This window comes from Cyclopterus lumpus, chromosome 19, assembly GCF_009769545.1.
Source record: "Cyclopterus lumpus isolate fCycLum1 chromosome 19, fCycLum1.pri, whole genome shotgun sequence".
Lineage (NCBI taxonomy): Eukaryota > Metazoa > Chordata > Actinopteri > Perciformes > Cyclopteridae > Cyclopterus > Cyclopterus lumpus.
Genome location: NC_046984.1, coordinates 18,554,158 through 18,580,957, shown reverse-complemented (window position 1 = coordinate 18,580,957; position 26,800 = coordinate 18,554,158). Strand labels below are relative to the sequence as shown.

General features: G+C 46.4%; 3 protein-coding genes across 11 annotated transcripts in view; 2 read left to right on the top strand and 1 right to left on the bottom strand.

Moving 5' to 3' along the window:
- On the top strand, positions 1-2,553 carry LOC117748392 (DNA-directed RNA polymerase II subunit RPB1-like). Of its 4 annotated transcripts, XM_034558091.1 has the most exons (5): positions 1-72; positions 156-214; positions 358-807; positions 884-927; positions 1,787-2,553. In XM_034558091.1, exons 1-3 carry the CDS (start codon positions 50-52, stop codon positions 801-803), a joined length of 528 nt encoding a protein of 175 aa, XP_034413982.1. In that variant the 5' UTR covers positions 1-49; the 3' UTR covers positions 804-807; positions 884-927; positions 1,787-2,553. The 4 variants fall into 4 exon arrangements, with proteins under 4 accessions (XP_034413982.1, XP_034413983.1, XP_034413984.1 ...); XM_034558092.1 differs by lacking the exon at positions 884-927; XM_034558093.1 differs by lacking the exon at positions 1,787-2,553 and having other exon boundaries at positions 385-807; positions 884-1,202.
- On the bottom strand, positions 1,797-4,382 carry LOC117749145 (D(5)-like dopamine receptor). Its single transcript, XM_034559367.1, is given in 7 exon segments — positions 1,797-1,951; positions 2,005-2,439; positions 2,442-2,462; positions 2,465-2,502; positions 2,504-2,567; positions 2,570-3,199; positions 4,139-4,382. Coding segments are annotated over 7 exon segments (1,587 nt in total).
- The window catches only part of LOC117748340 (serine-rich coiled-coil domain-containing protein 2-like), a 23,942-nt gene continuing 1,155 nt past the window's right edge, over positions 4,014-26,800 (top strand). The window contains exons 1-16 of one of the 6 annotated variants that reach the window (XM_034557994.1): positions 4,014-4,421; positions 11,919-13,154; positions 13,417-13,572; positions 13,643-13,804; positions 13,887-13,960; positions 16,282-16,455; positions 16,942-17,032; positions 17,237-17,315; positions 18,224-18,319; positions 18,436-18,541; positions 20,773-20,847; positions 20,953-21,033; positions 21,117-21,212; positions 22,307-22,412; positions 23,642-23,681; positions 25,027-26,800. The exon at positions 25,027-26,800 is cut by the window's right edge and continues 1,155 nt beyond it. In XM_034557994.1, coding sequence (XP_034413885.1) covers positions 11,954-13,154; positions 13,417-13,572; positions 13,643-13,804; positions 13,887-13,960; positions 16,282-16,455; positions 16,942-17,032; positions 17,237-17,315; positions 18,224-18,319; positions 18,436-18,541; positions 20,773-20,847; positions 20,953-21,033; positions 21,117-21,212; positions 22,307-22,412; positions 23,642-23,681; positions 25,027-25,072 — 2,583 coding nt within the window. In that variant the 5' untranslated portion in view covers positions 4,014-4,421; positions 11,919-11,953 and the 3' untranslated portion in view covers positions 25,073-26,800. Of the gene's footprint in view, positions 4,422-11,918; positions 13,155-13,416; positions 13,573-13,642; positions 13,805-13,886; positions 13,994-16,281; positions 16,456-16,941; positions 17,033-17,236; positions 17,316-18,223; positions 18,320-18,435; positions 18,542-20,772; positions 20,848-20,952; positions 21,034-21,116; positions 21,213-22,306; positions 22,413-23,641; positions 23,682-25,026 lie in introns of those variants that run through there. The other 5 variants (XM_034557992.1, XM_034557993.1, XM_034557991.1 and 2 more) reach the window with 5 other exon arrangements.

The following is a 26,800-nucleotide window of genomic DNA, read 5'->3' as shown; positions in this document are numbered from 1 at the left end:
CTACAACCTCCGAGAACTGCTGAGGACGAGCTGCTGGTTGAAGGGAAACATGGCGTCTGCAACGTGTTCAAGGTGAGCTGAAGGTTAAAGCCACGCAGACGACTTCAGTGTCACTTCTCAGGGAGTGACGTGTTTGTTCTGTCTCTGTCTTCCAGGCTTTCTTGGATCTGTCTGCTGCTGTTCAGTGGTGGAGCTTGTTTTCCTGCTTCTAAAGGTAAGCTTCCTGAGACCGTCTCCTATTGGCTGTAAAATGACACCTTTAGGCTTAAAGTTTATGAAAGTATTAACGTTGGAAGCTTTCAGGTTGTCAACATGCATCTTACACCATTAATAATCTAAGCACATTGTTGGCTGCAGACTACAGACCTGTCTTCATGGCTGCAGGAGGTGCCGAGTCCTCCTTCTACAACCCAACATCTCGTGTTGCTCCTGCAACCTCCAGTCCTGGTTCCCCCTCTGGTTCCCCCTCTGGTTCCCCCTCTGGATCTCCCTCTGGTTCTCCCTGGGAGTTTCTGTCTGCAGAGGGCGCTGACTCGTCGTTCTACGACCCGACCAACTGGATGTTGTCTCGTGGCTTCCCGGCTTTCGGCGCCTGGGATTTGCCTGCCGAGGCGCCGCAGAGTCCTCTTCCTCCCTCGACCTTCATCGTCCAGTCCAGAAACGGCTACCAGCGAGCTCTCGGGGTCTCTTCTCGCACCAGGTACTCTCCAGAGTACCCTAAACCACGAGAGACTGGGCCTTGGTTCTCCCCAGAGTACCCTAAACCACTAGAGACCGGGCCCAAAGGAGGAACGAGGGGCTAATGAGGTAAAGAGCTCATTAAAGTCAGCTGTTGTACAGTGATGCTTCATTGCTGACCTTTGACCTTTTCCCTTTGTTTCAGGTGAACTTCATTACGAGAGCTTCAGTCTGGAAGAGTTTTGAAAAGTGTAATAAAGTTTATTAACTGACTGAGAACCTGTTTATGTTTTTACTTCTTGTGACCTGAGTCTCTCTAAACAATGACTACAGGAAGTGATGTCATCACGTGTTTAACTTTATGTTCAGTGACCATATAAGGACACGAGTGCTGTAGAGACCGTCAATCACCTTGTAGCCCCGCCCTAAAGCATAATCTGCTTATGAGCTGTGTTTTCAAAGAAAAGTGAATCAAATATAAATGTTGCATATTAAGACGTCACATTTTAATACTGCAGGAAGGTTGGAACAGTTTCAGGCTCTGTGGAAAAGAAGCCAAACACTTCTGTTATGTGTGTATATATATTATACATACAGACACACAACACGTGTTGTAGGAAAGTTTGAATGCGCTCGTCACTAAACCTCCAGGTCACATGACGGACAGCCTGCAATTACCTGAAGAGCCAATTAAAAACAAACTAATTGTGAATTATCTTCACGTCAAACCTGAATCACTGAACCAGTTTATAGTCTTCAAACATCAGGAGCAACCATCTTCCTCGGCTTGTGATTCCATGTTCATATTGTCACAGAACAACTGGATGTTTAACAGTTTAATGTGTTCATGTTGGTCCCTCAAGCGGTCTGACTTCCTGATCCTCTTTCATCTCCAGAGGAGATGTGGATTGTGTTGGAGTCCACATTTGGAGCGCTGAGCCAAAACTAAACTGTCAATCATATCAAAGTGTTAGAAGTTTTATCAACAATTTAAAGCTCGTTAACATTCGGAAAAGTATATTTCAACAAGAATAAAAGTAAAACGAGTCTGAAGATGAAGAAAGAATTTAATTATTTAAAAAACGAGTTTTTCTTCTTCTTCCTGTAGGACCCACACATCAACTGTGTGTCCATAAGATCTGATTTAGGATCAGGAGAACCCGGTTCTGGATCTGACCCGGAATGATGTAACAGTCGGAGTTGAAGGGCAGCATGTCGAAGGAGATCTCCGCCTCGCGCTCGTACCGCAGCACGTGGTTGTGGTGGGAGTCCTCTGGAGCCACGGAGACCGGGTCCGGGTCCAGGTCCCGCGGCGCGACCTCCGGCCTCCTCCTGCGTGGTGGTAGGACACCGCGGAGCTGGAGCAGAACCTGCCGCAGCCCAGGATGCTGGAGAAGGCGTAGACCACCGGGTTCAGGGCCGAGTTGGCCCAGCCGAACCACACGAAGGTGCTGAAGGTGGTCTCGCTGACGCACGCCGGGTCCGGCTCGCAGAAGGGGACCACGCAGTTCAGGACAAAGAACGGCAGCCAGCAGAAGACGAACACCCCCATGATGACGGACAGGGTCTTCAGGACCCTTGTGTACGTGCCCACCATGATCCCCACGGGGATGTAGAAGCTGATGAGGGACGAGGAGATGGCGTAGGTCCGGTTCAGGCTGGCGAGGACGGAGAGGGTCCAGGCCGCCCCGATCCTCAGGGAGGCGAACCGGCGCGTCATCTCGCGCTCGTACCGGAAGGGGTTGGAGATGGCCCAGTAGGGTCCATGCTGATGATGCACAGGTGGAGGCGGTGGAGCACATGAGGTCGAAGGCCACCCAGGTGGCCGAAGAGCCAGAGGTCGGACACCTCGGACACCGCCCGCCACGGCGTCACGAGCAGGTCGGACACGTGACCTCGGAGCGCAGGTGGCGGAACCTGATGACCGCGGCGCACACCAGCGCGTTCCCCAGCAGCGTGCACGCGATGAGCGCGCGCAGGCTCCCACCGCCGCCCGGCCCGGGGCTGTCCGCGCCCGCTGTGACCACCTGGTGCTGGTCCAGGCGGTCCTGGTCCTGGCTCATTAGAAAAACTCTCCATGGGGGTCCAGCTTCAACTTCTCCTCGTGAAACTGCTGCTGCCGTCCTGTTTGCACCATCACGCGCAGCGCGTCTCCACTCCGAACCCTCACGAGGACCCGCGACACGGAGGCGGCGGAGAGAGACCCAGAACGCCTCGGGTCCGCAGACGGAGACCCAGAACGCCTCGGGTCCGCAGACGGAGACCCAGAACGCCTCGGGTCCGCAGACGGAGACCCAGAACGCCTCGGGTCCGCAGACGGAGACCCAGGACGCCTCGGGTCCGCAGACGGAGACCCAGAACGCCTCGGGTCCGCAGACGGAGACCCAGGACGCCTCGGGTCCGCAGACGGAGACCCAGGACGCCTCGGGTCCGCAGACGGAGACCCAGAACGCCTCGGGTCCGCAGACGGAGACCCAGAACGCCTCGGGTCCGCAGACGGAGACCCAGAACGCCCCAGGTCCTGATCCGACTCAGAGCTCACGAGACAAAGCGTCCCACACTTGAGTCTCTCAGCTTGAATAATGCAGACCATAATAAAAGAGATAATTAATCTCAGAAGATGACATTAAAATGAAGTTTATTGTTGTGACTTCCGCCCTCTAGTGGACAAATCGCAGCAGAATAAAGACACAATATTTATTCTTCACTTCTTCCACGCGCTGAATTAAATATGAAATGTCTTAAATATATAAAGTTATGTAAAGTGTAAGTTACAGTGGAACCTTTATTATATTTACATGATAAATAACAATAAAACAACTATTTAATATCAACAGTCACGTGAATTAAATCCTCGTGTGACTTTCATAATAAATCACATTTTAAAACAATGTCACTAAACATTAACATTTAACATTTATAACATGTGCTTCCTTTTATATAATATGTACACCGTCTGAATGGAAGCCAGTTTGTTTAAATCATAATTTAATATTTAAAGAGTCATATGCAGAAATATTATTGATTTGTTTATCTGATTGTTATTTTTTAAATATTTTGGAGAAATATAAAGTTTATGATCAATAATATAAAATACATCTTTTAGTTATTGATCCTTTTATTGCTATCCTCAAAAGTTTAATTAAATTAATTCAGTTTATCATTAATATTACTGTATACATGATGTTGTGAGTACTTTTACTGCGGTACAACATCAGAATACTTATTCCATATTAAATGATAAACCAGTCTGGTGAGGAAAGGGTTATGTTTACTGTGGACAGATGACGTCAGTGTCAGCTGTTCCTCGGGCAAGCGCCGTGCGCGTGCACGTGTGTGTGTGGGGATGATTCAGCAGCTCGTGCAGCAGAAAGCAGAAAGCAGCTGGTCCTCTGCGCACGTGCACCTCGGACGGACCTCCTCGCGCCGAACGAACGCTTTCATGTTCACGGCGTCTCACCTGGTCGCTGAGCCCGTGCACGTGACGCGTCCAACGCCGGAGACCCCGTAGCGTCGCGTCCAGCCGAGACAGGCCGGAGAGCCGCCACAGGGAGCCGCGTCGCTCCTCCGCTGCTTCCATCCGGGCTCTTCAGAGCCTCGGGACTCCGCTCGCCTCCTCGCTGGTCTCCGGAGGGATTTAACCGGAACACAGCCTCCTCCCGGACCCCCCGCCGGCTCCGGTCAACCGGCTCCACGTTGCACATTTCCGCATTTCGACGTCTGACGCTCCGGCACCCCGGCAGGTGAGTGTCGGTGCCCCCGTGCGGACATCCTGCCTTCATGCTGCTGTAACACCCCGACGTATGCACCCGTTCACCGGTAAACACGTCATACCGGGACGGTAACGGCTGCCTTCATGCTGCTGTAACACCCCGACGTATGCACCCGTTCACCGGTAAACACGTCATACCGGGACGGTAACGGCTGCCTTCATGCTGCTGTAACACCCCGACGTATGCACCCGTTCACCGGTAAACACGTCATACCGGGACGGTAACGGCTGCCTTCATGCTGCTGTAACACCCCGACGTATGCACCCGTTCACCGGTAAACACGTCATACCGGGACGGTAACGGCTGCCTTCATGCTGCTGTAACACCCCGACGTATGCACCCGTTCACCGGTAAACACGTCATACCGGGACGGTAACGGCTGCCTCACTGAGACTCGACGGGCTTCTGAATGACGGCATGTTTATGAAATGACTTCCCAGTGTCTGATTGAACATTATGTTATTTAAATACTATATATATATATATATATATATATATATATATATATATATATATATATATATATATATATATATATATATATATTTATTTATTTATTTATTTATTAGAACATGTGGGTCATGACAAACATATCTAGTGTTTCATTGATTTATTTACATTCATATTGTGTCTATAAAGTCAATAAAATGCCACATTTGATGCTTTTCTTTGTCTTATGTGAAGAAAAATGAATATTCTTCAGTTTGTTGGCCGAAACATTTGAAGATGACGTGGACATCGTGACGTGTTTTATGGAACAATTAAACCATTTAATAAGAGGCAGATTAACGGATCATTAAAGGGATAGTTGGTTCCCCTGATAAAATCAAGCTGATATCCCATAATGCTCTGTGTGCACGAGGAACCGAGCCGTGTGTTGGTCTTCAGGCGTGACGAAGCTTTATTTATTCATATTCGGCTGTTTGACTTTCATGTGTAATATTTAAAAAGCCTCTTAAGTCCTCCGATTACTTATTGTAGAAAATAAGTGACGGAACGTGAGGAACGTCGGTCTTTAACCGCGTTGTTCCTCTGGGTTCTGTCTAAAGTCCAGAGGAGGTTCCTCACCAGGGAACAACAAGCTGCTCTTGTTTTCTGGGTTCCAGACTTTAGATCCGTTTGGTTCCTTTCATTCTGGCCTTTTAATTCTTCTTCCTATGGTTCAAGTTCTCGCCTTGTTTTGGTTCTGTTGCCTGAGTGATGTGGTTCTGCAACTAGGGGACTGTTGGCAGGTTCTGTCGTGTAGTTCGTCAGTTCTTCAGGTTCTGCCTTATAAACACTTTGTCTTGTCCACAATATCTTTTGTTCTCTGGTTGTGTAGTTCTTGGGTTCTGTATTGTAGTTCTCTGGTTGTGAATTGTAGTTCTTGCGTTCTCTGATTTGTCGTTCTGCTGGTTCTGCCATGTAGACCTTTTGTCTTGTCCTCTAGGACTTCTGTTCTCCGGGCGTGTCTCTTGGTAACCTTATGTTGCTAGTTCCATAGTTGTTGGTTCTGCTGGTTCTCTAGTTGTTTGGTTTTCTACTCTGCTGTCGTCAGGCCTGTCGGTTCTGTTTGGTTCTCTGTGACAGCAGTAGAACCGAAGACCGATCTGTGTGTGGCCATTCCTGACTGGTGAGGCTCCATCTGTCTCTCACTACCCAGAGAACCTGCAGTCAGACCAGTGGAACCCACAACGAGCCTGGAGGGGAACCGATGAGGGAACTCAGCTCATCAAACATACATTTGGTTCTCAGAACAAAAACATCCCGCTTGGTGAATTATTTATCTAAAAAGTGAAGAACACAAAGAAGGTCTCGTTTCTATAGAACCCGTCTCCTCTGAACCCTCCTTGTCCTGCCTCCTTTTCCCTTGTCCTGTCTACTTGTCCCTCGTCCTGTCTCCTTGTCCTGTCTCCTTTTCCCTTGTCCTGCCTCCTTGTCTGTCCTTGTCCTGCCTCCTTGTCCCTCGTCCTGCCATATATATATATATATATATATATATATATATATATATATATATATATATATATATATATATATATATATATATATATATATATATCTCTCTCTCTCTCAGCACGTGAATCTGACTGATGTGGATCTTGTTTGTTTTGTGCCAGGAAGTGTTTGTTGAATCCGTCCTTTCCTCTCTGATCTAATCTTCATGAAGTAGCTTCTTGGTGCCGACTGAAATGTGTTATTAGCTGAGCATCGAACTCTGTTTGTTAGTAGTTCTGTTTCAACGTTGTTGTGGTCTTAAAGGAACAGTGCGTCACATTTAGTTGCTGTGCAGTGTTGTTGTGTAAACAAGGCGACTTGGCCGGTTGAATTAGGTTTCACTTTTGTTTACATGTTCACAGATGAATTGGGTTATTAGTTGCTGCAGTAGAACTTGCTGTGGTAGAAGTACTTGCTGCTGTGGTAGAAGTACTTGCTGCTGCAGTAGAACTTGCTGTGGTAGGAGTACTTGCTGCTGTGGTAGAACTTGCTGTGGTAGAAGTACTTGCTGCTGTGGTAGAAGTACTTGCTGCTGCAGTAGAACTTGCTGTGGTAGGAGTACTTGCTGCTGTGGTAGAACTTGCTGTGGTAGAAGTACTTGCTGCTGCAGAAGTACTTGCTGCTGCAGTAGAAGTACTTGCTGCTGCAGAATAACTTGCTGCTGCAGTAGAAGTACTTGCTGCTGCAGAAGTACTTGCTGTGGTAGGAGTACTTGCTGCTGCAGAATAACTTGCTGTCGTAGAAGTACTTGCTGCTGCAGAAGTACTTGCTGTGGTAGAAGTACTTGCTGCTGTGGTCGAAGTACTTGCTGCTGCAGTAGAACTTGCTGTGGTAGGAGTACTTGCTGCTGTGGTAGAACTTGCTGTGGTAGAACTTGCTGTGGTAGAACTTGCTGCTGCAGAAGTACTTGCTGCTGCAGAAGAACTTGCTGCTGCAGAAGAACTTGCTGCTGCAGAAGAACTTGCTGTGGTAGAAGTACTTGCTGTGGTAGGAGTACTTGCTGCTGCAGAATAACTTGCTGTCGTAGAAGTACTTGCTGCTGCGGTAGAACTTGCTGCTGCGGTAGAACTTGCTGCTGCGGTAGAACTTGCTGCTGCAGAAGTACTTGCTGTGGTAGAAGTACTTGCTGCTGCGGTAGAACTTGCTGCTGCGGTAGAACTTGCTGCTGCAGAAGTACTTGCTGTGGTAGAAGTACTTGCTGCTGCAGAAGAACTTGCTGTGGTAGAAGTACTTGCTGCTGCGGTAGAACTTGCTGTGGTAGAAGTACTTGCTGCTGCAGTAGAAGTACTTGCTGTGGTAGAAGTACTTGCTGCTGCAGTAGAACTTGCTGCTGCAGAAGTACTTGCTGCTGCAGTAGAAGTACTTGCTGCTGCAGAAGTACTTGCTGTGGTAGAAGTACTTGCTGCTGCAGAAGTACTTGCTGCTGGAGCTTTACTGTATTTTGCACAATAACTAGATGCACTGTGTTAAGAGCTTGTAGCGAAACACCAATGAAGAGCGGTGGATCAGGAGCTGCTTTGTGGCACATTAATGGTGTTTGGGGGTGTTGGAGTGAGTAGGGGTCCACAGCTCCTAGTACATCAGGGATGTTGTCCATGCCAAGTTGCTATGACACCAGAGGGCGGGGGGGTTGTTTCCCAGGAAACGAGCTTCTCCTGCTGAGAACCTGAAGGAACATTCTGGACCTTTTTCTTTCTGTCTGAATGAGTTCACCGTCAAAGTAAAACTACTGCATTCATAAAATAAATAAATAAAACACACACAAATTTGAAAACTAACTGATTCAAAGGATTCTTAAATGCTTCTGATGTTAATCGTATCATTTGAAGTTTGGATTGATTTGGCAGTTTTTCCTGAACCGATGGGAGGTCAAAGGTCAGGGATGTCGTATGTGTTCAGATTGTAAAGCCCTCTGAGGGGAGGTTGTGATTTTGGGCTACACAAAATAAACTGAATTGAATTTGGTGTGACTGACATCAATAAAAACCTCTAGAAACTAGAGCCGATTTGGATACTGATACTAATACCTTGACCAGAAACAGATTCTAATTCCTTTACCAGATACTTATACCTTTACCAGATACAGATTCTAATACATTGACCAGAAACAGATACTTATACCTTTACCAGATACTGATATCTATACTTATACCTTGACCAGAAACAGATTCTAATACCTTGACCAGAAACAGATACTGATATCTATACTGATACCTTTTACCAGATACTGATATCTATACTGATACCTTTAAACGATACCTGATACTAATACCTTCACCAGATACTGAGATCTATACTAATACCTTTACCTGATACTAATACCTTTACCCAATACTGATATCTATACCGATACCTATACCTGATACTAATACCTTCACCAGATACTGAGATCTATACTAATACCTTTACCTGATACTAATACCTTTACCCAATACTGATATCTATACCGATACCTATACCTGATACTAATACCTTTACCAGATACTGATATATATACTGATACCTATACCTGATACTAATACCTTTACCAGATACTGATATATATACTGATACCTATACCTGATACTAATACCTTCACCAGATACTGAGATCTATACTAATACCTTTACCTGATACTAATACCTTTACCAGATACTGATACTAATACCTTTACCAGATACTGATGTAGCGCCCTGCTGATTTGATTACATGTGTGTGGTGGTGCGTTTTGTTATGAGGTCTGTTGTGTCCCGACTTTTCTGGGCTGGTTCAGGTGTCCAGAGGGTGGGGAGCCAATCAGAAGGAGGGAGGTGAGTGACGATAAAGGGGAGGTGAAGCTAGAGTTGGGGATGATTTCGAGAGTGGGGGAACAGGTGTGTTAGCAGAAGAGTGAACGGAGGGTTTGGGATTGGCGTTGAGGAGCAGATCCACGGAGGACAGTGAGCCGGGTTGAAACCCGTGAGGGGTTCCTTGAGGACCACGTAGCCGGCGAGAAGAGGGGAGGCAGGACGGAGGTTCCGGGGATCATCGCGGTCCAGAGGGGACCAGCTGGGTTTACTGGGACTGCATCACTCGCTCTCTCTGGGGACCGTGAGTACTGACCCCGCAGATGAGGAGGATTAACATGAGCTCCAACAAGCGCCAGCCTCGGGTACCCTAGAACGGACTGTTAACCCCGGGATGAGTGTGTGTTTCTGTTATGCGTATTGTTTTGGGAAGAATAAATGTTAATGTGTGTTAATCCCGTGTCTTGATAGAATTCCAGGGTTAGCAACCTGCTATATTTATAAAGGACACAAGGAGTTTAACCCAGGATATATATGTATGTAAATGCATGGGAGTTGAGCCCACACCAATAGTAGGCTATAGTGAGAATTTTAGTAGACCCTCTTTCAGTGCAGCTCCCATGCAAACAGGGGGAAAGTAGGAGGCCCCTGATTAAAACAGCAACAGAGAGGGGAGGGCTACACTGATATCTATACTGATACCTTTACCAGATACTAATACCTTTACCAGATACTAATACCTTTACCAGATACTAATATCTTTACAAGATATCGATACGAATACTAATACCTTTACCAGATACCAATACCTTTTATGTTGTAGCCACTCGACACTGGATCTTTTGGTACTAAGCTACGCTAACGTTGTAGCCGCTCCATCAACACTGGATCTTTCGGTGCTAAGCTATGCTAACATTGTAGCTATTTCGACACTATAAATATCTGTCTTATGGGCGTACATATGGCGTTGTATTTTTGTGTTGCGTTTGTTGTGAATGCAGCAGAACATGTTAGATTGTTGGTGATGTGAACGCATTGTTTTTCTTACCTTGCTATTCATATTTTATAAAACAAACGCACCCGACGGCTAAACGTGGCTCTTCTATTGTGATCAGGAGTCATCCTGACTGATGATGACGATGATGAAGGTTAGATGTAGAAGAAACTTAATTTAAGAGCCTGTAGGTTAGTTATTAATCTGCTAAAAGATGCCTCTCTTTTTGATCTATTCATTCATTGAGTCATTTGTCAGCCTGTTTGCTGACTAGGCATTTTATTATATCACCAACATCTCAATTCCACCTTTCCGGTAAGATGCTAATCAGAACTACCCATAATGCCTTGCTGGTTACGGTCACATCACTGAAGACATCCAATGTTTCATTCAGCGTGTCGATGACTCGGAGTGCAGTTACGTAACGCATGACCTTTGAACTTTAACGTGTCCCGTTATCTGATAGTGACGCCACACAGTGAAACGTCTATAAATCAATAAATCTCTCAAAGCTCTTAAGACGTCGCGAACATGAAAGTGTCAAAGTTACACGAAGTACATAAAAGAATACAAATAAAATATAATGGGATTTTTGTTCCGGAGTAGTTTTGTTTTATAAAAAAAAAGACTTAATGTAACGAGCAGAAATCGACACGTGTTGCTGGACTTTAGTCGGCAAACGCAACACAAAACGAGGCGTTTCATATCATACCGATAATCAACAAACTCCCACGTTAGCTGTGGACCAATAGAAACTCTGATGTGATTGTGGCCCCGCCTTTAAGCCCAGCGGCATCAGCTACAAGCTGTCATGGCCATCGCTCATCAATGAATCCTTGAAACAAATTAATGCTGCTACTTAGCTTAGCATGTTAGCCTTCTAGCTTAGCAGCATGGAGGAAGAGAAATGTGGAGACTTGTGTTTAATGCGGTCGATCTTCTTGGAGGAGGAGGCAGAGAGGTCATCTTCCTTTAAGCCTCTGAACCCCAAAACTAGAGAGGATGGAAACATGGGAATAGTTTAATATTTAAAATATTCCTCTCATTCATATATATATTTCTCTTTTTTTTTGGCTGTGTGAATGTGTTTATGCACAGCCTATCATAACGTGTTTCAGTCTCTGAAGCCCTACAGGTCGTACAGATTCTCTAAACTCTTCTTCTTGTTCATGTTCTTCTTCTTCTTCTTCTTCTCAGTCACAAGTTGCTCCTGCGACCGTCAGCTTGTGACGCTCCGTGAGCAGATACGGTGGCCCGGGGCGGCCAAACCACAGCAGGCTCTCATCACCGTGCGCTCCGGCTGCAGGCTAGATTGTTGTTGGTGTTATACTTTGGTCTCATGAAAAGTGGAATTGGGGAACAATTGTTTTTAGATTAAATTCATAATGTTTTTTATTAATAAATGATCACTGCACAGCGTTGTTGTTAGCACCACTAGCGGCTAGCTGTGTGTGTGTTGTATTGTGATGGAGGTGCAGGGCGGATGATTGCTTTTGTTTGGGGTGTGTTAATGTGTAACTGCACACACACACACACACACACACACACACACACACACACACACACACACACACACACACACACACAGCTGTTAATCACGCTGACGGTTTCCTCTGAAGTCTTTTGAGGCTCGTTGTTTGTGTGACCTTCAGGTTCTTATTTAATGATCATCTGATGGGCTTCAGGCCCGTGAGGTTCATCAAACCTGTGCTTGTTGTCTTTCGTCTCCAGCTCCTCGTGCTCCATGTTGAAGTGGGCGGGGTCTGATGTCAGCCCCTCCCACCATGCCCGCCATGGTTTCTAGACTGCCCAAGTTCGGCTCGAGGCCCAAATCCGCCTCCCTTTCCAACGGCGCTCAGACGGGTCCGGCCGCCGGCACCCGCCTCACCAACGGGTTCTACCACCACCCCGGCCCGGCAGGGGTCAATGGCGGTCTGACCCCTGCTTCTGCCAAGCAGAATGGATTCATCCGAGTGCCCACTTCGTATTCCATGAAATGGAAGAGAGAAAGCGAACCGGCGGAGGACGAGGAGTGGAGCCGAGGAAAGGGCGTGGACATCGGGCAGAACATCGGGCAGAACCGCCCCGGTAGCAACGCCCTTCAGTATTCTTCCCAGCGGGACGCCAAGAAGACGACCGCGGCGGGGCACGGCTTCGGTCTTCCCGTGACGTCATCGGTGCAGACCGGCACCAGAACACTTCCAGTCCCTAAAAGCGGTTCTGTCGGTTCCAAACCGAGCCAGACCGGGCTGAATGGCACCGCCAAGCCGACCCCGAACGGTCTCTCTGGATCAAAGCTCAAGGGCGGGACCGATGGTTCCCTGAGACAGCCTCACGGCTTTGCTCGTCCTGGCGGTTCTGGTCCCGGCTCTCGATCCGGTTCCCCGCTGCAAAAGAAACCGCCGGCCAACCGCTGCCGGTCCAGCGACAGTCTCGGCCCGGTTCTGTCCGCCCAGCTCGCCGAGAGCGACCGCATTCGGTCGCGCAGCCTGACGCAGGTCCGACGGCTGCCCTCCCCCCCCACCCTCCCCCCTTCCTCCTCATCATCCTCTTCCTCAGTGTCTCGTCACCCCACCAACACCAGCTCCATGAACCGGGCGGCCGGGCGAGGAGCTTCCTCCTCAATGGCTCCGCCCAAAGACAGCTTGGCGAAACCTCCCGGCAGCAGCCAGACTCCCAAGGGAGGAGGAGGGGTCAAAGTTCAAACTTCTGTCGAGAGGTCAGGGGTCAGCTTCCCCTCCCTGCTGCCCCACTCTGCCTTAAAGAAGCCCCTCCTCTCCAGCCTTGGCCCCGCCTTTAAGCCCAGCGGCATCAGCTACAAGCTGTCACGGCCATCGCTCATCAAGCAGTCCCGCCCCCTCCGAGTGACGACGGCCAATGAGAACAGAGGTGGACAGGAAGTGAAGCAAAGACTGATGGCCCGGACGAACTCGGTGGAGACGCCCTCGACCACGGAGAACAGTCCGGGTATGAGAACCTTGTTAAACATCAAATTAAGATGTTCTCCTTTTAAACCTCATTTCTTCTCATATTACCTCCCTTCTTCTCGTATCCAATCATGTTAATGGACTTCTATCTAATCTAAAATGTGATTTCTTGTTATGTTTTATTTCTTCTTTGCCCCTCATCACACATTTCATCTCTTCATTTCCTTTTGTGTCTCGCATCCATCACATTGATCTTGTGTGTTTCCTTCCTTCATGTTTGCTCGTCTCCTCGTCCTCTTCAGAGAGTTCCCTGGAGGCTCCGGAGAGGGAGGGGCTGGTACCCCAGGGAGAGGTGTCCGTTGTGGGGGAGACGCTGGAGGACATGTCCCTGTCCTCCAGCTCATCTCTGGAGAGGAACGACACCAGTCAGGAGTACATGGACGACTTCGACAACCTCGGTAAGGACCGACGGCTCAATTCTCCTCTTCAAAGTGCAGAGGAGACCAGCATCTCATCTCCTGTGTGCAGGAAACGGAGGGGTGGGCTTACTGCTGCTCTCGAAAAGCCACCGAGACGACCCGGGGCTCGACCAATCGGGCGCCAGGTTGGCTGAAGACGTGGCGGCGGTTGGCGGGGTCGCCGCGGCGCTCTGCTTCCTGGATCACGGCGTGGACTGGTCCGCGATGGGCGGTGAGTTTCTGTATCCGGATGAACGCGCAGCCGAGGAAGTCCTGAGCAACGTTCCTTAAAGTCGACGTGTTTTCCTGTGCAGGTGAGCGAGGGGAGCACCAGCTGACCCGGGCCCCCCACCGGAGGAGGTCCAGTCAGGTGGACTACCACGAGCAGGTGAAGGCCGGAGCAAGAAACGCCAGTAACATGGTACCATAATACATAAACACCAGTAGCAAGGTACCATAATGCATAAACACCAGTAGCAAGGTACCATAATGCATAAACACCAGTAGCATGGTACCATAATGCATAAACACCAGTAGCATGGTACCATAATGCATAAACACTAGTAGCATGGTACCATAATACATAAACACCAGTAGCAAGGTACCATAATGCATAAACACCAGTAGCAAGGTACCATAATGCATAAACACCAGTAGCAAGGTACCATAATGCATAAACACCAGTAGCATGGTACCATAATGCATAAACACCAGTAGCATGGTACCATAATGCATAAACACTAGTAGCATGGTACCATAATACATAAACACCAGTAGCAAGGTACCATAATGCATAAACACCAGTAACATGGTACCATAATACATAAACACCAGTAGCAAGGTACCATAATACATAAACACCAGTAGCAAGGTACCATAATGCATAAACACCAGTAGCATGGTACCATAATGCATAAACACCAGTAGCATGGTACCATAATACATAAACACCAGTAGCAAGGTACCATAATGCATAAACACCAGTAGCAAGGTACCATAATGCATAAACACCAGTAGCAAGGTACCATAATACATAAACACCAGTAGCATGGTACCATAATACATAAACACCAGTAGCAAGGTACCATAATACATAAACACCAGTAGCAAGGTACCATAATGCATAAACACCAGTAGCATGGTACCATAATGCATAAACACCAGTAACATGGTACCATAATGCATAAACACCAGTAGCAAGGTACCATAATGCATAAACACCAGTAGCAAGGTACCATAATACATAAACACCAGTAGCAAGGTACCATAATGCATAAACACCAGTAGCAAGGTACCATAATACATAAACACCAGTAGCAAGGTACCATAATGCATAAACACCAGTAGCAAGGTACCATAATGCATAAACACCAGTAGCAAGGTACCATAATGCATAAACACCAGTAGCATGGTACCATAATGCATAAACACCAGTAGCAAGGTACCATAATACATAAACACCAGTAGCAAGGTACCATAATGCATAAACACCAGTAGCATGGTACCATAATGCATAAACACCAGTAACATGGTACCATAATGCATAAACACCAGTAGCAAGGTACCATAATGCATAAACACCAGTAGCAAGGTACCATAATGCATAAACACCAGTAGCAAGGTACCATAATGCATAAACACCAGTAGCAAGGTACCATAATACATAAACACCAGTAGCAAGGTACCATAATGCATAAACACCAGTAGCAAGGTACCATAATGCATAAACACCAGTAGCAAGGTACCATAATGCATAAACACCAGTAGCATGGTACCATAATGCATAAACACCAGTAGCAAGGTACCATAATACATAAACACCAGTAGCAAGGTACCATAATGCATAAACACCAGTAGCAAGGTACCATAATGCATAAACACCAGTAGCAAGGTACCATAATGCATAAACACCAGTAGCATGGTACCATAATACATAAACACCAGTAGCAAGGTACCATAATGCATAAACACCAGTAGCATGGTACCATAATGCATAAACACCAGTAGCATGGTACCATAATGCATAAACACCAGTAACAAGGTACCATAATGCATAAACACCAGTAGCATGGTACCATAATACATAAACACCAGTAGCAAGGTACCATAATACATAAACACCAGTAGCAAGGTACCATAATACATAAACACCAGTAGCAAGGTACCATAATACATAAACACCAGTAGCATGGTACCATAATGCATAAACACCAGTAGCAAGGTACCATAATACATAAACACCAGTAGCAAGGTACCATAATACATAAACACCAGTAGCAAGGTACCATAATACATAAACACCAGTAGCATGGTACCATAATGCATAAACACCAGTAGCAAGGTACCATAATACATAAACACCAGTAGCAAGGTACCATAATGCATAAACACCAGTAGCAAGGTACCATAATACATAAACACCAGTAGCAAGGTACCATAATACATAAACACCAGTAGCAAGGTACCATAATACATAAACACCAGTAGCAAGGTACCATAATACATAAACACCAGTAGCATGGTACCATAATGCATAAACACCAGTAGCAAGGTACCATAATGCATAAACACCAGTAGCAAGGTACCATAATGCATAAACACCAGTAACAAGGTACCATAATGCATAAACACCAGTAGCATGGTACCATAATGCATAAACAGCAGTAGCACCAGTAACATAATAAACATAAGGACCCTCCATGTCTGCAGGGCGGGTCTTCTCTGGATTTGTCCCCCTCAGACAGCTGCGGGTCCGGGGGAACCTACATGTGGGACGAGGAGGGCCTGGAGCCACTAGGGGGCGCCACCACCACCACGGCCTCCACCAGCACCACCAACACCACCCACCACCTCGGGAGCTTCGACTCCGACCTCAACAGCATCGTAAGGCGTGTGTGCGTGTGTGTGTGTGTGTGTGTGTCGACCTTTGGTATGACTGCAGACCGACATTAGCAGGACAGGGTCGGTGTCCTTCTAACGATGCAATAAACTGGTTTGGGGAGCAGTGTCCTTCTAGTACACAAAAACCTGCAGGTGTGTGTGTGTGAACTATAACTATTTCTTCTTCTCTGAGAAGGGTCATTAGTGTGAGCGCAGTAAATATTGTTCATATTAATATTACTTATTTATGCTGTGTTTGACCTTATGAGACCAGGTTTGGCTCTCTGGCTCCCTCTTGTGTCTCATCTCTGAACTACAGCAGAGAGAGACTACAACATATTATAGCTCAATACCAGTCTACGAGCCATATTTATATTTATAATATTTCCACTGCTTTGCTCTTAGTCAGCTCTACAGCCCGTGTTTCAGACGGGAAACTGAATATGAAGCTGTGTGTAAAATATGAATATGAAGCTGTGTGTCACTCAGGATGTCTTGAACAACCTGGACTCGTGTGATCTGGATGACGATGACCTCATGATGGATGCAGACCTCCCTGAAGACGCCTCGCTGCAGAGCGGTGCGTGTGCGTGTGTGTGTGTGTTAGGCAAAATGACCCATGTTAACCAACACCTCCAGAACAGTTGGTTCTCAGGTCATAATGTGTAATAATATTTCATGGCTATTACTTTAAAACCAGGACAAAGAAAGATTGTTTTAGTTCAGTTAGCCAGTTGAGATGATGATGATGATGATGATGATACTGGGTGGTCTGGACCTGTAGAGGGAGGCGGCCTCACCCACATGGCCCAGTGGAGGATGAGGCAGCTCTGCTGGGGAACGCAGGACGTCGACAGCGACAGGTGAGGAAGACCTGCTGCTTTCTTTTTACCCGGAAACACGAAACACGTAGAGACCATCACATCTTCCATTAGACAGTTTTTAGAGCAAAGGTCAAAGGTCAGCGAACATCAACAGGCGTCTTTCTGCGCGCACACGTGGACCGTGCAGAGGTCAGAGGTCATTTCAATGTTGGAAGCTTATATACAGGGTTCCAAAATTCTGGGAATATTCAAAGTTGGAAACTTTCCACGGGAATAAACTGGAAATTTGGGTGTAATTTAACTGTATGTACCTTGTCATAAGCAGACATGCATGCAAACTTGCATACAACTTTTAAAAATGACATTTTTGACTTTTGACATTTTGTGAGTAGAATTTTATATTTTCAACAAAAACATGAACGTTGAATAAAAAAGGTGTATTCCCTATGATCACCACCCCCCAACCCAATTTGGTTTTGGGGTGTTTTTCCCTGAATCCTTTCAGGTCTAAATGTTTTCTTCCTGGACCTCATCAATGTCCTCCTCACTGCTGTAAAGTTAGTCTACTGTATACAAATAAACTTGGTATTAAAATGAACATGGCTTCAGTTTACCAAGTAATCAATATGCTATTGACAAACAGTGTTGGGAAAGTTCACTTTCTACATGAACTAGTCACAGCTCCAAAAAATGAACTAGTTCAGTTATTTTGTTCAATATGTTGCAGCTATAATTGAAATCTCTATCTGTCTGCAATACCGCTCTTGGCCTCTACGCCACTCAGCGCTGTCACACTTGCCAGACAAAGGGCTGAAACGTTCAGACACTGACAAAGACGTTCATAAACAACAGAACGTTTTATGTTTCTGTCAGACAATGTTCCCAACGCGTGTGTGTGTGTGACCCATAATGCATCATGTTCACCACCGTGGCCTTTGTCCGCTCAGTGACTTCCAGGGCTACAAGCTAGCCGAGGATTCTGGGAATAAGCGGACGGACAGAACCGGGGACAAGGACCTCATTCTGGACCTCTGTCCTCCAAGGTGACCAAAACAAACGCACCTCAGTGCCTCCATACATATTTAGATGTTGGTCATTTGACTCCACCGGCTGTGTTTCTTGCTGGTCCCTGAACGTCTCAACCCCCCCCCCCCCCCAGGTCTCCCTGCCAGTCTCCTGGTCTGGGTCTGGATGTGGAGGAACTGGCTGAAGACTGTTGTGCAGTCCGATCCCAGCTTGAGTATCTGCAGAGCTTACTGCTCCAGGTGAGAGGGGGTTGGTGTGGTAATAACGGTTTACGTGTGGTAATAACTGGTTTAATAACGTGTAGCGTGTGGGTAATGAGGTGTAGCGTGTGGTAATGAGGTGTAGTAATGAGGTGTAGCTTGTGGTAATGAGGTGTAGCGTGTGGTAATGAGGTGTAGCGTGTGGTAATGAGGTGTAGCGTGTGGTAATGAGGTGTAGTGTGTGGTAATGAGGTGTGGTAATGAGGTGTAGTAATGAGGTGTAGCGTGTGGTAATGAGGTGTAGTAATGAGGTGTAGCGTGTTGTAATGAGGTGTAGCGTGTGATAATGAGGTGTAGCGTGTTGTAATGAGGTGTAGCGTGTGATAATGAGGTGTAGCTTGTGGTAATGAGGTGTAGCGTGTGGTAATGAGGTGTAGCGTGTGATAATGAGGTGTAGCGTGTGGTAATGAGGTATAGCTTGTGGTAATGAGGTGTAGTAATGAGGTGTAGCGTGTTGTAATGAGGTGTAGCGTGTTGTAATGAGGTGTAGCGTGTGGTAATGAGGTGTAGCGTGTGGTAATGAGGTGTAGTAATGAGGTGTAGCGTGTTGTAATGAGGTGTAGCGTGTGATAATGAGGTGTAGCGTGTGGTAATGAGGTGTAGCGTGTGGTAATGAGGTGTAGCGTGTGGTAATGAGGTGTAGCGTGTGATAATGAGGTGTAGCGTGTGGTAATGAGGTATAGCTTGTGGTAATGAGGTGTAGTAATGAGGTGTAGCGTGTTGTAATGAGGTGTAGCGTGTTGTAATGAGGTGTAGCGTGTGGTAATGAGGTGTAACGTGTGGTAATGAGGTGTAACGTGTGGTAATGAGGTGTAGCGTGTGGTAATGAGGTGTAATGAGGTGTAGCGTGTGGTAATGAGGTGTAGAGTGGTAATGAGGTGTAATGAGGTGTAACGTGTTGTAATGAGGTGTAACGTGTGGTAATGAGGTATAGCTTGTGGTAATGAGGTGTAGTAATGAGGTGTAGTGTTTGGTAATGAGGTGTAGCGTTTGGTAATGAGGTGTAGCGTGTTGTAATGAGGTATAGCGTGTGGTAATGAGGTGTAATGAGGTGTAGCGTGTGGTAATGAGGTGTAACGTGTTCTAATGAGGTGTAGCGTGTGGTAATGAGGTGTAGCGTGTTCTAATGAGGTGTAGCGTGTGGTAATGAGGTGTAATGAGGTGTAGCGTGTGGTAATGAGGTGTAGCGTGTTCTAATGAGGTGTAGCGTGTTCTAATGAGGTGTAGCGTGTGGTAATGAGGTGTAGCGTTTGGTAATGAGGTGTAGCGTGTGGTAATGAGGTGTAATGAGGTATAGCGTGTGGTAATGAGGTGTAATGAGGTGTAGCGTGTGGTAATGAGGTGTAGCGTGTTCTAATGAGGTGTAGCGTGTGGTAATGAGGTGTGGTAATGAGGTGTAATGAGGTGTAGCGTGTTCTAATGAGGTGTAGCGTGTGGTAATGAGGTGTAATGAGGTGTAGCGTGTGGTAATGAGGTGTAGCGTGTGGTAATGAGGTGTAATGAGGTGTAGCGTGTGGTAATGAGGTGTAGCGTGTAGTAATGAGGTGTAGCGTGTGGTAATGAGGTGTAATGAGGTGTGGTAATGAGGTGTAGCGTGTAGTAATGAGGTGTAGCGTGTGGTAATGAGGTGTAGCGTGTGGTAATGAGGTGTAGCGTGTTCTAATGAGGTGTAGCGTGTGGTAATGAGGTGTAGCGTGTGGTAATGAGGTGTAGCGTGTGGTAATGAGGTGTAGCGTGTGGTAATGAGGTGTAGCGTGTAGTAATGAGGTGTAGCGTGTGGTAATGAGGTGTGGTAATGAGGTGTAATGAGGTGTAATGAGGTGTAGCGTGTAGTAATGAGGTGTAGCGTGTGGTAATGAGGTGTAATGAGGTGTGGTAATGAGGTGTAGCGTGTAGTAATGAGGTGTAGCGTGTGGTAATGAGGTGTAGCGTGTGGTAATGAGGTGTAATGAGGTGTAGCGTGTTCTAATGAGGTGTAGCGTGTGGTAATGAGGTGTAATGAGGTGTGGTAATGAGGTGTAGCGTGTAGTAATGAGGTGTAGCGTGTGGTAATGAGGTGTAGCGTGTGGTAATGAGGTGTAATGAGGTGTAGCGTGTTCTAATGAGGTGTAGCGTGTTCTAATGAGGTGTAGCGTGTTCTAATGAGGTGTAGCGTGTTCTAATGAGGTGTAGCGTGTGGTAATAACATGTTAATGCTGTATGTTGTTCAGGAGGAGGACGTAGACGAGGACACTCTGACCACAGACACTCTGAGTCCTGAGACCAGCGACTCCTCCCACACACAGGTTTGAACCTTTCAACCTTTATTTAAAGAGCTGACATTGACAAAGTGCAAAGTTAAAGCTGCTTCTTCTGTTATAAGATCCTAAATATTGTGTGTGTGTGTGTAGGATCTCCTGCAGGAGGTGCAGCAGCTCAGAGAGGAGCTGAGAAGCCGAGACCGAACCATCGTCCATCTCACCCTGCAGCTGGTCAGTGTCTCTCTGCTACCACCATCTTCATCATCTTCATGACGCTGTTATTAACAAGCGTCCGTGTGTCCCCTTGTGAGCAGGCTGTTCCCACGGTGACCACCGTGTGTCGTTGCCAGGAGACGACGGGAACGACTGACCGACACACACAGACGAGTCTGAAGGAGAGAGAGAGCGCTGTGAGCACATACACACACATTTATTTATATATATATATATATATATATATATATATATAAATAAATAAATAAATAAATAAATATATAAATAAATAAATAAATAAATAAATGACAAAGGGAAAAGAAGAAACAGTCTCAAGAGGACGAATTAAAAAGCATCTTAATCATTTATTATCTCCTCTATGTCTCATAGATGTTCTTATTATCTCATCCTCCCCCTGTCTCCTCCTCTCCCCTGTCTCCTCCTCTGCCCTGTCTCCTCCTCCTCTGCCCTGTCTCCTCTTCCTCTGCCCTGTCTCCTCCTCCTCTGCCCTGTCTCCTCCTCCTCTGCCCTGTCTCCTCCCCCTCTGCCCTGTCTCCCCCTCTGCCCTGTCTCCTCCTCTGCCCTGTCTCCTCCTCTGCCCTGTCTCCTCCTCTGCCCTGTCTCCTCCTCTGCCCTGTCTCCTCCTTCTCCCCCTGTCTCCTCCTTCTCTGCCCTGTCTCCTCCTTCTCTGCCCTGTCTCCTCCTTCTCTCCCCTATCCCCTCCTCTGCCCTGTCTCCTCCTTCTCCCCCCTGTCTCCTCCTCCTCTGCCCTGTCTCCTCCTCTCCCCTATCTCCTCCTTCTCTCCCCTATCCCCTCCTCTGCCCTGTCTCCTCCTCCTCTGCCCTGTCTGCTCCTTCTCCCCCCTGTCTCCTCCTTCTCTCCCCTGTCTCCTCCTCTCCTCCTCCTCTCCCCTGTCTCCTCCTTCTCTCCCCTGTCTCCTCCTTCTCTCCCCTGTCTCCTCCTTCTCTCCCCTGTCTCCTCCTCTCCCCTGTCTCCTCCTCATCTGCCCTGTCTGCTCCTTCTCCCCTGTCTCCTCCTCCTCTGCCCTGTCTCCTCCTCTGCCCTGTCTCCTCCTCCTCTCCTGTCTCCTCCTTCTCTCCCCTGTCTCCTCCTTCTCTCCCCTGTCTCCTCCCCCCTGTCTCCTCCTCCTCCCCCCTGTCTCCTCCTTCTCTCCCCTGTCTCCTCCTCCTCTCCCCTGTCTCCTCCTTCTCTCCCCTGTCTCCTCCTTCTCTCCCCTGTCTCCTCCTTCTCTCCCCTGTCTCCTCCTCTCCCCGGTCTCCTCCTCCTCAGGCCTTGCCTCCTGCTCCTTTCCTCTCTCCTCCCTGGCAGTATCAGCGCTCCAGGCCTTACCGGGTGAGGCCGAAGCCCAGCATCCCCCCCCACCTCGCTCGGAAAAGTGAGTCCTGTCGTAACGCTAGTTTAGGGTTAGTTAGTAGGTTAGTTAGCTGATTGGTTAGTAAATTAGTTAGTTTATGCGTTAGTTAGTTTATCGGTCAGTTAGTTAATTAGTTTATGGGTTAGTTAGTTAGTAGGTTAGTTAGTTTATGTGTTAGTTAGTGTGTGGGTTAGTATGTTAGATAGTTTATGTGTTAGTTTGTGGGTTAGTTTATTAGTTTAGTTCATGGATTAAATAGTTGTGTTAGTTAGTTAGTAGGTTAGTTTTATTGGTTAGTAGGTTAGTTAGTTTTATTAAAAGCAGAAGGCTTCACGTTCAACTCGGATCAATCGGATCACGATCGATACGCTGAACAGAAAGGTGATCGCATCCTTTTAGTTTTTAACTTCAGGTCAAAAAAAACTGTCCGTGAAGTGAAGGTCAGAGCAGGTCATCCTTTCCTTACCACCTCAGCGTGTCCACTCTTCAGACCTCTGTCCTCAGACTCCTCTGTCCTCAGACTCCTCTGTCCTCAGACTCCTCTGTCCTCAGACTCCTCTGTCCTTAGACTCCTCAGACCTCTGTCCTCAGACTCCTCTGTCCTCAGACTCTGTCCTCAGACTCCTCTGTCCTCAGACTCCTCTGTCCTCAGACTCCTCTGTCCTCAGACTCCTCTGTCTTCAGACTCCTCTGTCCTCAGACTCCTCTGTCCTCAGACTCCTCTGTCCTCAGACTCCTCTGTCCTCGGACTCCTCTGTCTTCGGACTCCTCTGTCTTCAGACTCCTCTGTCTTCAGACTCCTCTGTCCTCAGACTCCTCTGTCCTTAGACTCCTCTGTCCTCAGACCTCTGTCCTTAGACTCCTCAGACCTCTGTCCTCAGACCTTTGTCCTTAGACTCCTCAGACCTCTGTCCTCAGACCTCTGTCCTCAGACCTCTGTCCTTAGACTCCTCAGACCTCTGTCCTCAGACCTCTGTCCTCAGACCTCTGTCCTTAGACTCCTCAGACCTCTGTCCTCAGACCTTTGTCCTTAGACTCCTCAGACCTCTGTCCTCAGACCTCTGTCCTCAGACCTCTGTCCTCAGACCTTTGTCCTCAGACCTCTGTCCTTAGACTCCTCTGTCCTTAGACTCCTCTGTCCTCAGACCTCTGTCCTCAGATGTCTCAGCTTGTCTCAGTTGCATGATTGTGTGTTATTGTGTCCTCTAACGTCCTCCTCTGTCCTGTGTCTCTTCCTCTTCCTCGTCCAGGAGTGGAGAACTTAGTGCTTTACTTCAGTGACACGGCGCGGTACGGTAGCTTCTTTAACCCCTCCTCCTCCATCTGCTCCACCCCCTCCCTTAATAACAGATGTGTCCACTTCCTTCATTTACGTTGCTATTGGTTTCCATTGATGATGATCAATAATAATCAATACACAGGTCTGCTGATCACGTTGTAATAATCCGTCTGAAGCAGAAACGGCTGATCAGGATCAATAACCTGATTTCATTGTTGGGTTTTCTACGTTTCTGCTGCTGAATCATATTATGGGATAGATGAGAGGGTCAGGGTTAAAGTCTGGAAGCTAAACAAGTTGGTCTTCTATCTCTGAGGACCAGATAATATAACATGTGTGTATATATATGTTATATTAATTTCATCTCATCCAGCGAAAACCAATAATAAACATATATGAAAAAAGATATTCACAGACTTTATAATGAACATATTGATGACCTCATGATGACCTCATATCACATGTGACATATTGATGACCTCATGATGACCTCATATCACATGTGACATATTGATGACCTCATGATGACCTCATATCACATGTGAACATATTGATGACCTCATGATGACCTCATATCACATGTGAACATATTGATGACCTCATGATGACCTCATATCACATGTGAACATATTGATGACCTCATATCACATGTGACATATTGATGACCTCATGATGACCTCATATCACATGTGAACATATTGATGACCTCATATCACATGTGACATATTGATGACCTCATGATGACCTCATATCACATGTGAACATATTGATGACCTCATGATGACCTCATATCACATGTGACATATTGATGACCTCATGATGACCTCATATCACATGTGACATATTGATGACCTCATGATGACCTCATATCACATGTGACATATTGATGACCTCATGATGACCTCATATCACATGTGAACATATTGATGACCTCATGATGACCTCATATCACATGTGAACATATTGATGACCTCATGATGACCTCATATCACATGTGAACATATTGATGACCTCATGATGACCTCATATCACATGTGAACATATTGATGACCTCATGATGACCTCATATCACATGTGAACATATTGATGACCTCATATCACATGAACATATTGATGACCTCATATCACATGTGACATATTGATGACCTCATGATGACCTCATATCACATGTGACATATTGATGACCTCATGATGACCTCATATCACATGTGACATATTGATGACCTCATGATGACCTCATATCACATGTGAACATATTGATGACCTCATGATGACCTCATATCACATGTGAACATATTGATGACCTCATGATGACCTCATATCACATATTGATTTCTGACCTCCTCTTTTAAACAGTCACAGATATTTCACGCCTCCAGCCAGGACGACCAGGAGCCAATGACGATCCAAGCTCCGCCTCCATTTGACTCTCCCTCCGCCTCCTCCCGACCCCAGATCCTCGCCAACGGCTTCCTGGACCGCTCTGACGCCGCCGACCACAGGAAGGAGGAAGGAGAGAGGAGGAGAACCCCCAACAGATCCCTGCAGCCCCCCCAGCCCTCCAAGCTCCGCCTCTTCACGGCTCAGAGCTCCAGACCGCCGTCCAGGCAGCTGCCTCGTGACCCAGAGAGCAGCGAGGTCAAGATGGCGGCCTTCACCTCCGGCTTGTCCCGCCTCCCCAAGCCAAAGAGCCACTGAGCCGTCGGCCCGTCGGAGAACCAGACTTCCTGTCTCCCGCAATGAGGTTGAAATATAGATATTTAATTAATTTATTGTTAATATTTGAGCTCTGACTGAGAATAAAGGTGTACCCGTCATGTTAAAGGTCCCACAAAGAGGGAAATCTATTCATACGTTTGTCTCTTGAACATCTCGAGAGCCTTAAAGTGATTTATGGATAAAGAACTTTGATGAACATTTAATCCGCTTCATAAAAATTAACTATTAATTAATTTTCTCCGTCGTCCTGCTGAAAGTCACGTCATGTGATATTAAATAAAGAGCATTTGTTTTTTATCTCCATGATATTCCAGCAGGACTTTAAAATAATTAACAGTAAATGTTGGTGAATATTTAGATTTTCAGTAATAATAAATGACCTTTTAGTTTAGAGAGGTTTTTCCCTCCAATTAGTACAAAATATATCAGTTCAGTTTCCAAGAGATGAACAACAGGACCAATAAAACAAAGGGAAACCTAGTTATGATTATTATGAACATTTACAAACGACTTAAAGAGAAATAACTCAGAAGCTGGTTCTCTGACTTCCTGTTTGACTGAATTACTTCCTGTCTGACTGACTTCCTGTCTGACTGACTTCCTGTGTGACTGAATTACTTCCTGTCTGACTGACTTCCTGTTTGACTGAATTACTTCCTGTCTGACTGACTTCCTGTTTGACTGAATTACTTCCTGTCTGACTGACTTCCTGTGTGACTGAATTACTTCCTGTCTGACTGACTTCCTGTCTGACTGAATTACTTCCTGTCTGACTGACTTCCTGTGTGACTGAATTACTTCCTGTCTGACTGACTTCCTGTGTGACTGAATTACTTCCTGTCTGACTGACTTCCTGTGTGACTGAATTACTTCCTGGCTGACTGACTTCCTGTGTGACTGAATTATAATAACAATAATAGTTCCTGGTTTTTAAATATTTCTGTTTTACTGAAATACTCAACACACAACAATGTACTTATATTATTATTATTGATGCATTAACATGCTTCTATATATGAATAAACCCGACCCGGCTACATCGTTATCCACACGGGGGTAACGAGTACTTTGTGAGTACTTAAAAGTATTTGTACTTGTAGAGGAGTACTTTAGGCATCTGAAGCATTCAGAGGCTTTTAACCAGAGAAGCAAACAGGAAGTACTTCTGTGTTTGTGTCTGAACTTTAACTTTAGGGAGACGCAATATGCAATAAACAATATGCAACATGTTTAGAAATATATTTAAAAAACACGGAGATGAGTTCCTCTTTGCATCTGAGACCACACAATAATAATAATAATAATAATAAACGTGAGATATTTATGAGAGCAACACAAAACTGTTTTTAACGATCAATTGATCCTTTAAATCATTTAAAGTTAATTAATTTTATTTTTTTTATTGTTAAAG

Bases quoted from the DNA above. Each gene is read 5' to 3' on its own strand.
- LOC117748392 (XM_034558092.1), top strand. From the start codon at position 50: ATGGCGTCTGCAACGTGTTCAAG. The intron at 73-155 runs GTGAGCTGAAGG...TCTGTCTTCCAG, and splicing joins GCGTCTGCAACGTGTTCAAG to GCTTTCTTGGATCTGTCTGC. The intron at 215-357 runs GTAAGCTTCCTG...TGTTGGCTGCAG, and splicing joins TTGTTTTCCTGCTTCTAAAG to ACTACAGACCTGTCTTCATG.